Source organism: Brachypodium distachyon, chromosome 2 (assembly GCF_000005505.3).
Source record: "Brachypodium distachyon strain Bd21 chromosome 2, Brachypodium_distachyon_v3.0, whole genome shotgun sequence".
Classification (NCBI taxonomy): Eukaryota; Viridiplantae; Streptophyta; class Magnoliopsida; order Poales; family Poaceae; genus Brachypodium; species Brachypodium distachyon.
The window spans coordinates 2628031-2646575 of NC_016132.3; the positions used below are offsets into that span (position 1 = coordinate 2628031).

Genomic DNA, 18545 nt, shown 5'->3' on the forward strand with positions numbered 1-18545 from the left:
ACACTGTCTGCAACTAACATGTTCCGTCAGTGTGCAGTGTAGCACACCATCAGCTCAATAGTTTTATAAACACAGAGAAAGGCAAACAATCTGAACAATCAATTAAGGACTCAAACCTTTATTTATACAAGTGACAGAGTGAATCTAACTAATGAAGCAAGGAACCAATTTAAGTCTTAATTATGCTCCACGCTGATTACAGTTATTGATGCTACACAGGAATGAGCACCTATGCTTTCAGAGAACTGAAAACTATCATGTGCAAAGGCAAAAGCCTAAGGGAGACAGCTCCAACTGACGGACGGAGAGAAAACAGGAAACTACACCACATGCAAACATATTATATAATGAATATAGAGATTGATTTAGGGGCCGAGGTTCATTTGCACCCCGATGGCGACGAGGAAGATGGCCGCCAAGCTGAAGAAGAGGATGGCGTGGACGATGATGGATATGGCGCTGGTGTGGAAGTTGCCAAACTCGATGATCCGGCATTTGCCGGGGATCTGGAAGAGAAGGCCAGGCGAGAGGAGGATGAACAGCACCAGTGGGATGAACACTCCAGCCCAGTCCTGCATCTTGTAATCCCTCCCTCTCTCTTTGGCTTCTCTGCTTCCTTCTCAGATAGCTGGATAGTCTCTCTCTCTCTGTGTATGCAATGTTATATAGTGGCCATACGCTCATCCATACCTAGAGGGAGAAGAGGAGGAGGAGGTTGCAGCAGAGCTGTCATTCATGCAGATGCCATTCCAGTGATCCAAATGTGATGTCTTTAACCACACCAGCCCAATGGTAGCAAAGGTGCACTTTTCACTTTAGCAGTTAGGGTCAGTCAGTTACAACAAAGACTGGATCTCTCAGTTCCTAACATATGCAATTGATATGTCATGCCATTGCTGTTTCCATCTATCTGGTAACATATACCATCAGCAGTAATTCAGATGTTCTCTTTCTATGTGGGATTGACCGGTCAGAAAAGCCGGCAGGTTGATGTTACTACTGTGCACTGCATATGAGCTAGGGAGGTGATGATAGAAAGGAAGGTCAGCTAGCTCATAAGTAATGAAGCTGGCACTCCAAATTCTGACCAGTGAACTCAACAGGAGGACACTCCATATATAGCTAGCCACACACAAAAGATATTACAGGACACAGCTAACCTTCCTGACCACACAAAAGAAGATTCCTGATGAACAGCAAACAAAGCTAAGTTCCTTGTTACCAAATTACACCGGTAGTTACTGGTAATTTGAGTGTCGTCTTCTTTATATTCTCTATTGCCGAAAAGCAAAGACATGAAAGATGATGGTAAAGTAGTAGGTAGTAGTGTTGGGAGGTCGGACCACCGCAAATCTCATACAAAGTCCTGATCATGGCTTGACAGGTTAAAACCATGTTTATCCGTGGGTATATACTGATAAGGGAGTAAGTGGAATGTCAGCATCAGCTCCAAAGCAAACAAGAATGGAGTACTGCTGTGCTGAATGGACCATGCATGCAGGTTTTGGTTGCTTGCTTTGCAAAATCAATGCAGGAGAGGGACTCGTTTCAATTCCAGGTTAATTTGCAACTTTATTTCTTATCTGATCTCTTCCCTTCTAGTGACTGCTATGCTAGTGTTTCAGATTGCAATACCATAGGTTCCTTTAGTTTCTCTTGGTTTCTGATAAAGATGACAAGGGTTCTGTCTCCACATGATCATGTCAACAAAATACAACTACCAAGTGAAATGTTCTAGGTCGAAATCATGTCTCTACTAGCAAACAAGCTCTTGTCAGAATAGAACCTTCAAGGGCTGCAATTGCAAGTAAGCCTAGCTGGGCTTTGCCAAAGAGAGATTGAAATACCACAAGCTCATTGGGTTATGAACTTATGATCCATGTAAACCATGCCCATTTTATAAAAATAATCATCCCAACAACAATCCCTCCAATCAGTGCTGTGAACAGTAAACTGAAACAAACAAAGCACCACGTGTATTCATTTCAGAGATAACTGTCCTCCTAAATTTTTGCTATATATAACATGTTCCTTCTAATGAAATTCAAGGAAATGATCCACAGATGTGCACTCTACATTTCAAGATGAAAAGGCTAGTATTACATTGTTAAAAAGGGGGTAACAGAAAAAGGGCAGCTCGTCTTGCAGCTCCCTGTTCAGTTATATTTATGTTACAGTGACATTTCACATATGGTATATACTCACAATGCAGTGGGTGATATAGGCTGCTAAGTGGAGAGATATGTAATTAAGGACTTGAGGTGGTACTCTTACTTGTCAAGGATGATCTCATAGTGACAATAGCAGACTCATTTGCACCTAACCTTCTGGCCTGCTTACTTGCCTGCAGAAAACTTGTGATGGCTCGTCTCACGTATGCGTCGGCCTGCTTCACGGTCATGTTCTTCTGAGCCTCCTGAGCAAAACTCGCCAACATGTAGTCGCCGTTCAAGAACCCTGCTAGTTCGACTAGCTCGCGCTGGAAATCCGAGAGAAGGCCGTGTTCTTTTGCTGGGCGTGTTCTCTCAAATGGTACTTCTGGCAAAGTCTCTGTATAGGATAACAAGAGAGTTTCTTTACTCATATTGTAAGCTCAAAATTGACCAGAGGGGCATCCATATTAAGTGGAATAAGACTATAAATCTGCTACAATTGCTCAGTATGTTCTTGCCTAAGATCCTCAAAAGGCTCAAACACAACTACTAGAATCATTATCCAGTTCGTTCAAACACAACTAGTGGTCTCTGAACTCTGAAGTGCATTTCTTCAATCAAATGAGGCGTCTAAAATTGGTAAAGAATTCCTGACCTGGGCAGTCAGTCCTTGGTTCTTTGAGTTCAGTGAAGATGTGCTCAAACGTGCCAGCCCATTCATCTCTCTTGGTCAAGAAGTCAGATCTGAGGTTGAAGATCTTCTTGATGGTCGCCGGGATGGAGGAGTGCTCGTACTCGGAGGTCGCCGTCGGCCCATTGGGCGGGCGGCCCACCACCGTCCCCTTCTTAATCCACGGCGACACCATGATGGTGGGCACCCTGACCCCGAGTCTGTCGAACTTGAAGAAGAAGGGCAGCGGGCCCCTGACGGCGTCGGGGCTGGGCACGCCGGCGACGGGCGTGGCGACGTGGTCGTAGAAGCCGCCGTGCTCGTCGTAGGTGACGATGAGCAGCGTGGAGTTCCACTGCGGGCCGGCCCGCAGCGCCTCGTAGACGTCCTTGACGAGCCGCTGGCCCTGGGCCACGTCGTGGGCCGGGTGGTCGTCGTCGGCGGGGGCGCCGGCGCTGGGGACGTCGAAGTACCGGGGCTCGATGACGGAGAGCGCCGGGAGCGTGCCCGTCCGCGCGTGGGACCTGAAGGTGTCGTCGTAGAAGTGGAAGCTCCCCGCGGCGGCGCGCACGGTGCGGAGGCGGCGGAAGAAGAGCGTGGTGGGGATGGACTTGAAGTAGACGGCGAAGGGGAGGGACTCGTCGGCGAGGGAGTCGAAGATGGTCCGCTGCGGGTATCCGGCGAGGAGGCGGAGCTTGTCGTGGGCGACGGCGCCGTGGGATGTGGCGGAGTAGAGGAAGAGGCGGTTGGGCTGGGTCGGGCCGGGGATGGAGGAGAACCAGCGGTCGAAGACGGCGAACCCGGCGGCGAGCGCGGAGAAGGAGGGGAGCAGCCGCGGGGTGAACCCGCGCATGACGGCGGAGGGGAGGCGCGCGCCGTCGACGGAGAGCGCGCTGCGGACGAATCCGGACATTGTGGGGTTTGGTGGAGGGGATTGGGATTGGTTTCTAGGGTTCGGGGCTGGGGGCCGGAATCCGAAGACCTGGTCGAGCACGTCCTCGAAGGAGTGGCCGGGGTCGGAGGGGACGACGAGGTCGGCGTCGGAGGAGACGCAGATTGGGGGGAGGGAGGGGGAGGAGGAGGTGGTGAAGGGGTTGCACTCGGCGCCGGTGAGGCCGTCGATGGGGAGGCCGAGCAGGCGGCGCATCCAGCCCAGCATGTGGTCGAAGGACCGGTTCTCCAGCGCCAGCACCACCACGTTCTTGATCGGGCTGCTGCTGCTCGAAGCGGCGGCGTTGCCGGAATTGTGCGTGATGCTGCCGGCGACGAGGAGGATGATGAGGAGGAGAAGCGATGGCAATGGTGGTGGCAGTCCCATGGTTGCTGCCAGACAGCGGGACGACGGCGATGGAGTAGAGCGAGCGGCCGGGTGAGCCCGTGAGTGAGAGGAGAGCCAGACAGCGGAGTGAGGAAGAAGAAAGCAAAATTTGGGCTGGCTTTGCTTTGGCGGTATACGGCCCACGGGTGTTGTATTTTGATTTTGTTTTGTTTTGTTTTAGTTTTAATCTGTTGGGCCCTGCATGCATGCGTCTACAGTTTTATTTTAAAGATGGATCTAACTCTCTAATCTTTTCAGTACTAAGTTAGTTGAAACCGTTGCACAAAAAAAAGTTAGTTAAAACTGTCTTGTGCCTCTTTCATAGGTTCTCTCCGTCACTTGTAATTCATCGGTGTTTATCGTCTATAGATTGTCTCCAATAATAAAGATAGTAGTACTACACTTCTAATCACTGGAGCTTAGTTAGAGGCAATGCGCCACGTGGATTAGAGTCCACCTCTAAGGCTAAGTGTGACGTTGCTGAACTCTCTTGCACTGAATTTTTTTATAATTTGTTGTGGAAAAATACACACAAAAGTAGAAAAAAATTGGTAGGCAAACACGAAAATAGTAAAAAGCTGATGAAAAAAAAGATTATGGTAATCCACCGCAGTGCCAGGCTAAATATTGGAGACTTTTTTTTCAAATAGAGTGGATGTATATAAACGAGGTTTTGAAGTTCACAAATTTACTCACTCGATCGTTACCTCGTTGTGGTGGTTAAGATCACGAGACAAAGAGAAATCGACAGCCACGCGGGAACGATAACGGCGATGGATCAGAAAATGATTAAAATCTTGTTAGAAGCATAATAAGCGAAAGAAGATCCGGTCCAGTAAATTGGTTTGTTGAATCGAATCTAACACAATTTGACGGTCTCATGTGTATTTTTCTTGTGAATTTCCTTTCATAATAAAGATATACAGGATTTATATATATATATATAAAAAAATACAAATATATATGGATCAGGCCCCAGCAGATCACGAGTGGTGATGTCTCCAAGCTGGCTGTTGCCTGTTGGCCAGTATATATATTTTCAAAAATGAAACTTTTATTGCTCTCGGCATATCGATCCATACACGGCCAGTATGTATGTATGTATATATAAATATTAATAAATATTAGCTTCGTTAATATTCAGATTATTTAGACTAATATTAGGTTATATCGTAAATTAAATATTTTAATATTATGATTATCGTTTGCAGGATCTTAAGAGGCTGGTGAGGCCAACAGAACAACCGACGGTTTTTGCAGTGATGTAATAATCTTACTCAGTACTCACCGTATTTATTACTATATTGCTTCATGAGTAGCTAAGTTTATTTCCCAAGGCGTTTTTAATCAGGTTTATATGGGTGATTTCTTATCGTCTTCCCAAGCAGTTCCACCCGAAGGGAACACTTCTCTACGGTTACAAGGTTCTCATTTCAACGCCATACACTCGGCTTAACAGAGAACTACACGCAGAGGTTTCTCCTATAGGATCCCTAGCATAAGCACCCACCCATATAAACATGCTAAAAAGACCGAGGGAAAAACTAAACTATTTCATTTCACAATATAGTTTACATACGGTTTTCCCTTTCAAAAACCTACGAAGAGTTCATACAAAGATAAAGAAATTACCTTACTACCTTCCCAGTCTTATGTTACAAATGCCTTGATTACACAGGCTTTATTACAGTGGAAAGTGGTACTACTACTACTAGAGAGCAGATAGTTTTCTAGTTAGCTGCCCTGAACTACTTGCTGCTCTGAAGGCTTGTGTTGTGCTCGATGGTTGTGTGTCCTTCAATGCTGTAAATAGCCTCCTTATATAGGCACCATGGCTGGCTCAAATAGTACTCCCATGCATTATTTACCTCACTTTTCTCCATGTTCATGATGCACCTTCTTTCTAGGTCCTAGGCTTCTTTTATAGCCTTTGGATGCATGCATGCATGGTGATAAGGGGTCCTCTGGCTGCCACTATCAACTTTGGCTGCATTAGTACATGGCTTCCTTCATACAGGGAATTTCTCATACTTCCATGATGATGTCTGCAACAAATATGTCAGATGAAATGTAACCTTATCTTGCGCTTCCTTGACTATCTCCATCTGCGTACCACAATTCACAGGATCTCTTTTATTTGTGATCTTGCATGCTAATGATGGATTTTATATGGTTATTACATGCTATGAAGGATCTTATATAATTATATAGTTAACTAATTATTAATTAATTACTATTTATTTATTTATTTATTTTTATAAAAAAATCACCTTAGTTTTCATATATATATATATATGGAGAGAGACACACTCTTGCTGTCGTTGAGTTGCCAATCAAGTTGCTGATTTGATTTGAGCTGCTACACGCACCAATCAAGCATGCCTGCCCTCCGTCCCGACCCAACCTGAATGAATGAATCCGGTGAGCAATTTCCAACAGCTAGCTAGCCGAGCCGTACTGCTGAGCTGCTCAGATCCATGCATAAAACGAATCCCAAGCTTCACACTTGAGTGACAATAACAAAAGGCACGATATATTTATGTTAATAATAATAAGAACACTTGTTGTTGTTTTAAGAGAAGAATCAACAACAAGAGGCAGGCAAAACAGGGGACTGACAAAACCATGACTGTGCACGGGCCTCTGGCTTCTTCTTCCATTCACAACGAAGATCAGTCCTCCCGGCAAGCCATCCTTGGTTGCTTTGGATTCTGGGCCGTCTGATATGCTCTTACGAGTCCATCGCAGCCGTTGATTTCTGCAGGTGCAGCCAATTTTCTTGCCTCCCTTCTGTTGGCTGCCGTGTGAGGCTGACGCTTGGGTCGGGTTGCCCGCTGTCCCCACACAACAGCGACTGTGTGCATGTGGATCATTTAAAAAAAAAACTAGGCTCGGTTTGAGTTGCGAGGAAACCTAACCCCACGCAGTGTCCTCGAATAATAACGCCAATACTCCTCCTGTCCTCCCTGGCGTCCTACGCCGCGGTTCTAACATGAGTCCGATGGCACACATTGCTTCCAACCTATTCCCTCGGTTCCATGGTAGTCGACGAAATATTAAATGTATTTAATGTTTTCTAAATATAGATACATCTACATTTTGAACAAATTTGAATCATTTCATATGAGACGAAGGAAGTATATCGGATAGACGAGAAAACTATGAGGTTGTATAAGTCCTCGGTCTTAGGTTTTGTAGGTTATCCGATAAAAACACGTGGACAAGCTAGCTTCACAAAAGCTAGACGTAAGCAAAAAAACTTGTTTCACATTCAGCTAGTTTTGCTACAAACAAATAATTGCTACCTGTGGAAGATTTGCCCGTTGCTAATACTGACATTAACTTTCCAAAAAAAAGCATGCCCATTAAATAATTGGTTATTTTCTTTTAATTTAACTAACAAATTAAAGATTGCCTTGCTGACCTAATACAATTTACCTCTAATAAAACGCATATGGTATATATTTCTTCTCGAGGTTTGCATGATTGTTTTCGACGAACACTTAAGTTCCAGCCAACATGGAGTGATGCATTCGAGACATTGTTCATGTGCAGACCGGCCATTAATCAAGCTAATGGGTGAAGTTTTTACCTTGTATTGGGGAGGGAAATTCATAGAAAATTATTCTCGTCGCTAGCCTTTTCTGTCCTTGCCGGCGTGATGTTTCGCATCGCCGGGCTCCTCTTCCCTCGACCTCCTCCTCTGCCCGTCCATCGTCGGCTTCCTCTTCCCGTCGCCCGTCCCCCATCTCGCCACCCTCCTCTTCCGTTCACTGGATGCTAATTACCCGGATCTCGCCGGGGACAAAACAAGAGGGAGTCAGGGCTTGGCCGATCGGGTTTCTAGGAGGGTATTTTCACAGGTGGGAACCGTGACCAAATCGCTTACCGGGCCTCACATGACGAGAGCAGAGCGGGTGAACAATCGATGCCATCACGCACTGTTGGGTCACGAAAGATGGTGCCACGTATTGAAAGAATATTCCACTAGACGAAACCAACCGGTTCCCTCTCTAATGTGCCACATTCGCTCCACCAAACATACAAATCATCCTCAAATCTGAAACCATATCCCATTCGGTCACCTACGAGATCACCTAGTAGAGAACACAGAGAACATCGGTCAAACTGAATCGGTCCATTCGGTCACCTGTCGCGAAGCAGCAGCAGCCACCAAGTGGGGAACCCCAGGACGCGGGAGCCAACGGTAACAAGCGTGGGCCGGCGGGCCGGCGGGAGATCGGGCCCGAGCAGAGCCCACCTACCCCGCGCTTCTTCAACGGCTACCTACCCATCCCATATTCCCCCATTTCCATTTCTTCTCCTCTCAACTTCATCCGATCGGATCGATTCTCCCAAAGGAAAAAGAAAAAAGAAATAAACCGAAAAGACAAGCGGAGCGGGGGAGGAGACGACAAGCAAGCACCGAGCCAGCCAGCTAACCCTAGGAGGGGAGGGGATCAGGAAAGGAAACGCGGCGACATGGGCAAGCTCCTCTGCGACTCCTCCTCCGCCGCCGTCGCCATCGAGGGGCCCTCCCCGCCGCCGCTCCAGCTCCTCACCTGGCCCGCCCCCGCCCCGCCGGAACAGACCCCCGCCCCCACGCCCGCCTGGACCTCCGTCTGGGCCCTCGACGACCAGCAGCGCCGCCGCCTGCTCCGGATCTGGGAGCGCGGCGTCGCCTGGAAGCCCCCCCGCCCGTCGTGCCCCGAGGATGAGGAGAAGGACGGCGACGACAAAGACGCCGCCGACGCCGACACGGGCGCGGGCGCGGTCTTCCGGCTCGACCACGCCGGGGAGGTCGAGTCCGACGGCAACTGCCTCTTCACGGCGGTCCGGAAGGCCGCCGCCGCAAAGGCCGAGCCGCGCGAGCTCCGGCACCGCGTCGTGCGCCGCTTCGAGGCCGTCTACGCCGCCGCCGCGGCGGAGGGCTCCGGCGACAGGGACGCCGTCGACGCGGCCGTGCGGCACCTCTACGCGCCGGATCTCAAGGCCGGGTGGGGCGTCCACGTCGTGCAGGAGGTCAAGCTGCTCGCGCCCAAGGCCCTGCGACCGGACCTCGACGCCGCCGTCCAGGAGCTCGTCGACATCGGCATCCAAAGGTACCGCCCCCGCCCCTTTCCCAGATCTGCTCTCCTCCTCCTCTCTAAAATGTCTCCGCCTTCACCTTTGCTGTCATCCCCCGTCCTTTGCCTTCTCTGCAGTTATTCATTCATCTTTCTCCCTCCTTTTCCGTCCTCGTCTATTGAAATTGTACCACAACGATTTTCTTGGAATACACTAGTTTTCTCGACTAAATTGGCTCACTGTCGAATGAAAAAGTTTAGTCGTTTGTGTCCGTGCTCGTCTATTGAAATGGTATCACAACGCCTTTCTTGGAATATACTGATTTTCTCGGCTAAATCGGGTCGCTGTGGAATGAAAAAGTTTAGTCGTTTGTGTCTGTTTACATTCAGGAGTTAGTCTTTCTTGAATTCGTTATGTCAAAGTGCGTAGAAACACCGATTGATGTATTTTTCATGGCATCATGCACATGAAGCCGCAGGAATCATCGCTTCACAAGATTTGGTAGTACTGTGTGCCCCCCATGAAATGGTCAACGAATGAATCATATTCTTTTTTGTATGCTGATGCAATGTGAGCGCAACCTGTACAGTTGTACATTGCTACTTCGTACCAATCGTATCCAAGTAGGACTACATCGTAATCACAGAATATCTACTAAAGAAATTAGGCTTTGCTGTCCCTGTACTTTGTACAGATGTGTAACAACCCACCAAGATGAGATTGGTCAACTGATTCTCCAAAGCATATGCGCTTATCATATTTATGTTTGCCACTTTGCAGGGAAATAGCAGCTGAGACAATCTACAAGGACAGATGTATCGCTGTGAACGACGGAGATAGCTGGGCCAAGTACATGGCCATTTCTGGTTCTGCGGAGGATGAGCATGACATAATCACCCTGCAATACACAGAAGAGGGCTTACTGACCATCGATGAGAATCGGGATGGCCGTGCAGCTGCGTTTGGTGATGATATTGCCATTGAGTGCCTGGCCACCGAGTTCAAGAGAGAAGTTTATGTGGTAAGTTCTATAAATTTATCCTCAGTTATGCAATGTTTCACCCTAGAACTGCATGTCTGTGTGTTAGTTTTACATCGTGATCTAATTATTCCCATCATTTTCGTGGCATACACAGGTCCAGGCACATGGAGCAGATGCAATGGTTGATGAGGATAACTGTGTGTTCTTCCTCCCACACCGTCCTAGAGGAGAAATCTGCGACGCCCCAATCTTTCTTTTCATGAAGGGAACAGGTGTGTTGTCTTGTTGCCGATGTCTCCTGGAAGTGATCAATATGTAAAGCTGCATAAGCCTCGGCTAAAGTAAAAATCTTTTGCTTGCAGCATGGTGTGGTGCCGGTGCGGACCATTACGAGCCTTTGATCGCCACCGTACTCCCACATGTTACCCCAGATAAGGCAGCTGTTGTACTTTGAGGAAGAGGATTGGTTGTAGTTTTTAGTCGGCGGATGCAGTCGAGCCAATTTTGTTACCGGAGCTAGAGTGCCAAATTGTGGAGCAACATCTATGCCCAAGAAAGAGAGAAAGGAGAGGAGAGATGATCTGTCTAACTGTGCATTTGCAGGGTCTTGCCTGCTTCTGAAGATCGCGTCGTGTTGTACCATGAGTCATTTTCGTATTGTGTTCTTGTTGATGTATGTGTCATTATGGATAGGTTCTGACTATTGTGAGAGTTGTAGAATACCTATTCATTCTAGGTTGGTGGTGTTGTATGCCATATTTGTGGCCGGCATTTTTTTCCTATTACCTCCTGTGAGGTTTTTTTTTCTCTCCCAAATTTTTTGGTTGCCTAATTGTTTGTAGGGATTGCAATTTGCAATTGGACATTCGGAATGGAACCAGTGATTCATTATTTTGCTGGGTGAAGCCTTTAATCCTCGTGGCCAACCTTCCTCTGCAGTCACCTCTGCTGTTGTTACTATCTTGGTCTGCAACATGTGTGGTAGTACTTCTGTACTTGTAATGGCATTATAATAAGAGTAAGAACCTATTGTAATGGATGATAGTAAGAGTATGAACCTTCATCTTGAATACTATCAGTTTCATCTTGTATTTGTGCCGTCCTTGATTTCCCAAGATTGTCTATGGTTTTAGAAAGAAGAAATGCTCGCGCCCTGTGTGCAGTCAGTCAGATCTGCTGAACTGTGAATTGGTGTTCCGTCCAGAACTGATCTGATGACAGTATAGTAGATTGCAATTCCATTTTCCAGGTCGTATACTTTTGACCTTCAGTTTTAACTATTAATATAGCAAATGAATGCATAATGTTAACATTCTCGAGATGATGGTCTCAGATTCATCCCATGCTCGCCTTTTGGATCTTCAGACGGATGCTAATGAATCAAGTTACAAATACGATGCTCCCAATTAACTCTGATTCGTCAGTAAGGAAGAAACGAGGGGCATGCTTCAATGCCAATGGCAATGTCTATTCAGCATCCAAATCCAGATCGACCTGTATATTAGCATCACAGTAAGAAGAAAAATGGGCTTAAAATGGTCAGAAATCTCGTGTGGAATTGAGTTGTAATGCACATGATTGCTTCTGCAACTTTGTATACGAGTTCATCACACCATCCATCAGAAAATCCATCCAGCAAAAAGAAGAACAACGAGCCAATCAAGAAGAAAATCAAGAGCAACAGAAACCAAAATAAAAGACAGAGAGATCGATCCTGATGATCACCGGCCTTACGGCGGCGGCGGCGGGAGAAAGAACGAAAAGGAACCCTAGCTGAACTGACCCTGACCCTGGATGGCTCCCTCGTATTTATAGAGGGGGGCTCAACGGCCAGTCTGGTCTCTGGAACGTGGGACCCACGAGGCAGGCCGATCGCCCGCCGTCCGTTCTCGCATCAGAGGTGGAGATGCGTTCTCTTCTTTCTCTCTTGGGCTCCCTTCGTTTCCTTCCCTTCCCCTGGTGTTGCGGATAACTCGAGAGACAGCGGAGGCCCAATGGCGATAATGGCAGCGGCGGCGACGGCGGCGACGTGCTTCTTCTCACCCTCCGTCTCCTCCAGAAAGCAGCAGCAGCCCTTCTTCTCCCCAGCCAGGCGCAGCTCTCTCCGCCATCACCCCCGTCGTCTCCGCGCCTTCCCAGGTTCGAATCCATCCATCTGTTCACAACCCTTGCTTCCGGATCTCCGCAGTTTCTTAAAGAGGGAGGGCATTGCATTTGCAGGCACCGAATTGACCCTCGAGGAGCTCAACCCATCCGTCGACCTGCTCGTACGTCCTATCCATTTTCACCTTTGATGATTCAATTCTATCAATTGTCTTCTCAAATTCTCAATATTCTCAATCCAGAGGAAAACCGCCGAGGCCGTCGGCGATTTCAGGAAGACACCCATCTACGTCGTCGGTACGCTACCTGCCTGCCTGCTGCTAGTCTCGCCCGATTCTGATTAGAACGAACGGGCTGAAGAACACGGGATGCACTTTGAATGGCATGCAGGAACGGATTGCGCGGCCAAGCGCAACATCGCCAAGCTCCTCGCCAATTGCATCATATACCGGTACCTGTGCAGCGACGACCTGCTCGAGGATGTTCTCGGCGGGAAGGAGGCGCTCGCGGCTTTCAAGGAATCCGATGAGAAAGGCTACCTCGAAGTCGAGGTGCTGCTCTGTCTCTTATACTCCATATCTTTCTGAAAGTTAAACTGTATCCTATTTAGCAAATTCTGAATACCTTTGTGCATTTTTGCAAATTCTGAATACCTCAAACTGTTGGGCAGACCGAAGGGTTGAAGCAGCTCACGTCCATGGGCAGCCTTGTGCTTTGCTGTGGGGATGGGGCCGTCATGAACTCAACCAACCTGTAATATCCCCATATATGTGCCTTCACTGTTCCTTCTGTCAGCATCCACTGTCTGTATGTGTAATTGACGTTTCTGATGTTTGTGTCTAATCTCGAAGAGGGCTACTGAGGCATGGGGTCTCCATCTGGATCGATGTGCCTCTCGAATTAGCAGTGAATGATATGTTGAAGAGCATGGGGGCAAAAGCTACTTCAGACCCAGATTCCTTTTCTCAGGTTCAAAGCCCACCCATCCTCTTTATGATTTGTTCTTCATGTTCTCTCATGACACAACAATCTATATAGCCTTGTCCTTGATATTAAAAAAACAGCTCAGTTAATCAATCCATGTAAGGTTTTCCACCCAGCTTTACTTATGTAAATAGCGCCAGTGCTCCTGTCCTTTATAGGTTCATGGAAAAAATTAACCATCCATGTAAAAAATTGTGTTAAGTACAAATTCAGAATGGAGTCTCTATGATGTAGCTTCATCTTTTCATTGTCCTGTAATGTGGACAGTGAACTATATGTTGGCTGGATGCTTTGGTTCATTTGCAATAAAATGGAGCCAGGAAGAGATCCCTGTTTTTCTAAAAATGATGTACAGTAGCTTCATTGTGTGTCCATCACAGTTATCTGCATGTTGCATAAGAACAAAGCATCCTTGTACTCCTGTGGGCTTGCTATTGTATCCGTGTGTACATTGAAAACCGTTTGCAGCAGAGGGATGAATAACCTACATAATATTACTCCCTCCGATCCATAATAAGTGTCTCAGATTTTGTACTAACTTGGTACAGAGTTGTACAAGTTCAAGACACTTATTATGGATCGGAGGGAGTACATTACATTTGCATTAAAATGGATAAGGAGTACTAGCACAGTGTCTCCTCTTTTAGATATTGGCCTTTTGTTTCCCTGTTGTTCTTTCTGATGTGTGTATCTCTTAGCCTGAAAATGATGCCGATGATACCTATTCAAATAGAGATCTCATTGCTTGCAGGCAATGGGCAAGCTCCGTCAGCGGTATGATGAACTGAAAGAGCGCTATGCAGTTTCTGATGTTACTGTTTCAGTACAAAGTAAGCATGCCGTAACATCCAACAGCCTTTCTTCACTTTCAAGTAAAAACACATACATGATGTATTTCTACAGTCGGGAAAAATCATATTGACATGGTTTTTTAACACCTTCCAGATGTGGCTTCTCAACTAGGCTATGGCAGCATCGACTCTTTGAGCCTAGAGGACGTGGTCCTTGATGTAAGCAGTATAAGCATCACAGACTGAACTGTGTTGTTATTATTAATGTACTGTTAGACAGAGCGCGGATAATTTTACCTGAATTCAAATCTATTTTTTAAAAGCAGCTCCACCTAAATATAGCAGAGATGCTGACATTTGACACACTTTGCTGCATTATTTTTCCCAGATTGTGAAGAAGATTGAGAAGCTGATCCGAGCAAAGTCGATGATGGAAGCTGCTGGAAAGCCCTTCTAGCCTACTGGAGCAGAGGTGCAGGATTCCACTCTTGTGCACATATAGTATTCTTCAATGAAAAGCCCCTTCCATGAAGCCTAACTGGGGTAACTGGGTTTGGTGAACGACTCCACGAAGGACAAGCATTTGAGATCCAAGGAATCAAAACCGAAGCGCTGTTTGATTCTGAGGCATGTTGTTGTAGATGAATCTAACATGTTTCCACACAACGACATTAGTAAACACCTCGTCGCGACAAGCTACTTATTGATGTGGCCAATTGAATTGTACATGACCCAAACGGTTGTACAGCAAACAAGGGATTTTGCAAGGATACAAAAATAAAGGAAGATGAAACATGAATTTGATTTGAATTAATCCTCTCTAGCCAATTGGTTGTAGGCCTCATTTACGACATAACGATTGCTCAGACGAGTAACAGAGAATTATGCTTGAGATTCATTCATACTCAGGGATACAAAAATAAAAAGGAGTACACGGAGTAGTGCATCTCAAGCAGCAGCCAATAAGAATGCTTTGTTGGAGCATGATTCTTAATTAGAGAAGCAGTCAGCTCGGTTGCCGGGTCTGTACTCTTGTAGGAACTCGATCGTTGTTAATGCACGTTAATTGGCTGTAGATGAAGAAACCAAGCTGGAAAAGAGCTCAATTAACTGTCAAAATCCATGCTCGTCCTTCACGTTTCGAGTTCACATATGTATTCGTATAAGTTCATCTTGATCAGTAAGTTAAGAGCCCTCCCGGCACGGTTAATTTTGGAACTTATATTACGACCGTTTCTTGTCCGGCAAATTTTTTTTTAAAGAGATGTGCCCCATTACGATACAACACGACCGATTAAGCCCCCATATATATACGCACGAACCAGCTATCTAAAATCCATCTTTGTTTCTGCTAGGTATATCACATTATCGATCCTTCGATCTTGGGATAAAAAAGCTCTAGATATTAGATACAGCTAACAGGCAAAGTAAGTTGAGTTGAATCCTTAGTTGCGAGATCAGATGGCAGCGGCGATGATGGTCCAGCAGGCGGCGGGCGGCGCGCTGCTGTCACCGGCGGCGGCGAGCTTCGCGTGGCAGGCGGTCGCCGTCGCGGCTCCCAGAGTCCTCACCTTGATGCAATCTCACCGAACCTACTCCTCCGCCGCACCATCAACCTCGCCGCCATTACACCTCCTCCACCGTCGCCCATCGCCTTCGTCTCCGGCACCGGCCGCCTCTGGCAGCCGCTACATGGCCTCCTACTCCTTCAACAAGCACACCAACAGCCTGCTCCAGGTAATTAATCACGATCAGATCCGATCTTACTTCAATGTATCTAATTTCTCGGATCCATATCAATTAAGATCAGTTTGATAAATCTGAATTAATCAAGGTGGAGGAGGAGAAGATGAGGAGGAACAAGGAGCTAGCAATGGCGCTGATGCAGGAAACTCAGCCGGCCACCGGCTCCGGAGAAGAAGAGGTGAAAGGCATCAACCACCTGCTGGCGCTCCTCGGCGTCAGCGACGGGAACGGCAAGAAGGGCGCGGAGGAGGCGCTGCGGGAGCACCGGGGCCTGGTGGAGAAGAAGAAGCGGGCGCTGCTGATGGAGCTGCTCAACGACGGCGACAAGGACGGCCACGGCCGGCAGGAGAAGACGGCGGACCTCGCCGCCGCCGCCCGCCAGCTCCGCGACGCGCTCTCCCGCCACGACCACCAGCGCAAGCTGCAAAGCCTCTGCTCGTACGTACTGCACTAGATGCATAAATACAGATGTAAAGTAGAATTGGGTGGAATTTGACGGGGAATTGCGTGCAATGCAGGGAGATGAAGACGCTGAGGGACTCCGTGGCAGACGAGAGGGAGCAGAGGATGCAATCGGACATGGAGCTGAAGAAGCTCATGGACGACATGACTGCCGCCAGAATCGGCAGAGAGACGACCAATACTTTGGTCAGGTCCATCCGTAGGTACGTGCAATGCATGCATCGTTCGTACGTACATACATACATACACACATTACCCCTCGTCTCATACGTATTTTTGTCTATCCTTTCCAAAATACTTACTACTTCCTCGGACCCATATTATTTCTCAAATTTATATAAATATGGATGTATATATGTTTAAAAGCATCTAGATATATGTAATATTTTGACAAATAATATGTCACAGCGAAGAGACATTATTACGATATTACATTGTAGTGAAAGATCAAATTGAGTTTACCTGATGCTTATATACTGATGGATCGAATGAATGCGTTATGCAGGGATGTGATGGAGGCGGAGGCGTCAGTGGAGTCGTTTAAACGGGATGTGGAGAGGCTGCGGCAGTCGGTGCTGGTGGCGAGGAAAGAGTCGGAGTCGGCCCGCGGTCTAGCGATCTTCGTCTGCTTTGGCGCCGCCACTGCCGCTATATTCAACGCGCTCCTCTGATTAGTTTATATTCTAGCTAGCTTCTTTGATCTTGATACTGCTCATTTAGTGTTTGATTAATTATTCACGTCACACGACAGATATACATATATACGAGCTTCTTCGAGTGCTATTGATATTGGCAGCCATTTATTTGATTTTTCACGTGTACGAGCCAAGACGGACATGTACGTGTCGGTTTCAGTTTGTCGACTTTCTTTTGGTTCGTACATTTGTTCGTAGTATATCAATGATTTGTGATGAATTGACACGTGATCAAAGTGCAACCCTCTGAAGGTGAGAGATCATCGCTACCGATTGAATGTTTTATAGGAGTGATGGTACGTATCTACATATTTACACATTGATCAATCATATAGTAGTAGTACTATTAGTTATTGTAGTGTAAAGACATTTGTTCTACAAGTCCCATTAAAAAAACATGACCGCCTTATAGCCTCCTAAAAGAGGGAGAATATGTAGGGACAAATTTGCCAAAAGCCAAGGCACACTCTATGGCTCAACAAAGACGGTCTCCGGCGGTTGTCTTTAAATCAAAATATGTATCGTTTTGTGTTAGAAGAAAGAAAACAATTGATGTGAGGCTGAAATGTTGATAATGTTTATAGCTAATTACTCCCTCCGATCCATAAAAAATATCGTCCATTTTGTATTAAGTTAGTACAATTTTTGTACTAAATGAGCGGCATTTTTTTATGGGATCAGAGGAAGTATTGTGCATAGTATCGATGGGATTGACTATAGAACGACATTGACCAAAAATTATAGCAACAGTTTGCTCTCAATGTACATTAAGAAAACGTGAAAGTACTGCTACAAAACAAGGCCAGAGAACTGGAGTTGAATTCCTGAAGTATAGATATCATTACAACCTCCTCTCCCTCTTCTCTCCGGCGGCCTCGCTGGCCGGAGAGGAAGGGGAGAGGAGGGTTGGCTGGTCGTCTTCCGTTCCATGTATAGTCTAGTTGTTGCCTTAGGGGCTTTTCCTCGAGGATTCCAGTCGTCGTTGCAGTGGCTCCGACGACTATTTGGGGTGCTTTTTCAGGCTACTGTTCTTTGCTCCGGTTACGCTGGAGTGTAAGGCTTCGACCTGATTTGCTCCCTTACTATCCTTAATCCTCTAAATAACAGCCACCCCCACTCAGATCTGAAGGATTTGAAGTTCTTCGTGTTTGTTGCTCCTGATGGTTCTTCGTCTTCCATTAGATCTGAGTGTTCCCCTTTTAGTAAACCTGCTTTGATTTCTCCTTCACCGTCTCTGAAATTTCTTAAACATCTGGTCGGGAAAGGGTCATATTTGTTTAATCTAGTGGCTAGTTTCTCCTCATATCCGTTGTGCTGCTGGATTGAAGTTGTGCTCCATCTTGATTTGGCCATCTTAGGGCCTCCTGTTCTGTTGCTGCTTGCAATCTTGTCCTTTGTTCCATTTTGCCAGCAGCTTTCAGTGCTTCATCGTAGCGTCTTGAACTTGTTGGGTAGGCTACGCCTCCTGCTTCGATCTATAACCTCCCTACAGGGAGGCCCACTCAGTGGTTCCGCTCGCAGCAGGCGTATGGCGGTCCTCTTGATGAGTTTCTGGACGCCCAACTTGTCTCCGC

At 46.8% G+C, this 18545-nt stretch overlaps 5 protein-coding genes across 5 annotated transcripts; 3 read left to right on the forward strand and 2 right to left on the reverse strand.

The window, feature by feature from the left end:
* Nucleotides 1–152: 152 nt before the first annotated feature.
* Nucleotides 153–691, reverse strand: LOC112270950. Its single transcript, XM_024459727.1, has one exon. The coding sequence runs from the start codon at nt 576–578 to the stop codon at nt 366–368; it is 213 nt and encodes a 70-aa protein (XP_024315495.1). The 5' UTR covers nt 579–691; the 3' UTR covers nt 153–365.
* Nucleotides 692–1954: 1263 nt separating this feature from the next.
* Nucleotides 1955–4352, reverse strand: LOC100827970 (non-specific phospholipase C6). The gene is made up of 2 exons (XM_003565313.4): nt 2809–4352; nt 1955–2550 (listed from the first exon to the last, which is right to left on the reverse strand). The coding sequence occupies exons 1-2, from the start codon at nt 4139–4141 to the stop codon at nt 2249–2251; spliced, it is 1635 nt and encodes a 544-aa protein (XP_003565361.1). The 5' UTR covers nt 4142–4352; the 3' UTR covers nt 1955–2248.
* A 4105-nt stretch (nt 4353–8457) lies between these two features.
* On the forward strand, nt 8458–11277 carry LOC100822955. The gene is made up of 4 exons (XM_003568705.4): nt 8458–9243; nt 9989–10229; nt 10345–10462; nt 10553–11277. Exons 1-4 carry the CDS (start codon nt 8624–8626, stop codon nt 10642–10644), a joined length of 1071 nt encoding a protein of 356 aa, XP_003568753.1. The 5' UTR covers nt 8458–8623; the 3' UTR covers nt 10645–11277.
* An 848-nt stretch (nt 11278–12125) lies between these two features.
* Nucleotides 12126–14882, forward strand: LOC100828792 (probable inactive shikimate kinase like 1, chloroplastic). The gene is made up of 9 exons (XM_003568724.4): nt 12126–12329; nt 12411–12457; nt 12536–12590; nt 12684–12844; nt 12964–13046; nt 13145–13262; nt 14029–14107; nt 14223–14287; nt 14457–14882. Exons 1-9 carry the CDS (start codon nt 12185–12187, stop codon nt 14523–14525), a joined length of 822 nt encoding a protein of 273 aa, XP_003568772.1. The 5' UTR covers nt 12126–12184; the 3' UTR covers nt 14526–14882.
* Nucleotides 14883–15680: 798 nt separating this feature from the next.
* Nucleotides 15681–17084, forward strand: LOC112270908. The gene is made up of 4 exons (XM_024459520.1): nt 15681–15805; nt 15903–16252; nt 16333–16479; nt 16782–17084. Exons 1-4 carry the CDS (start codon nt 15761–15763, stop codon nt 16945–16947), a joined length of 708 nt encoding a protein of 235 aa, XP_024315288.1. The 5' UTR covers nt 15681–15760; the 3' UTR covers nt 16948–17084.
* The last annotated feature ends 1461 nt before the right edge of the window (nt 17085–18545 follow it).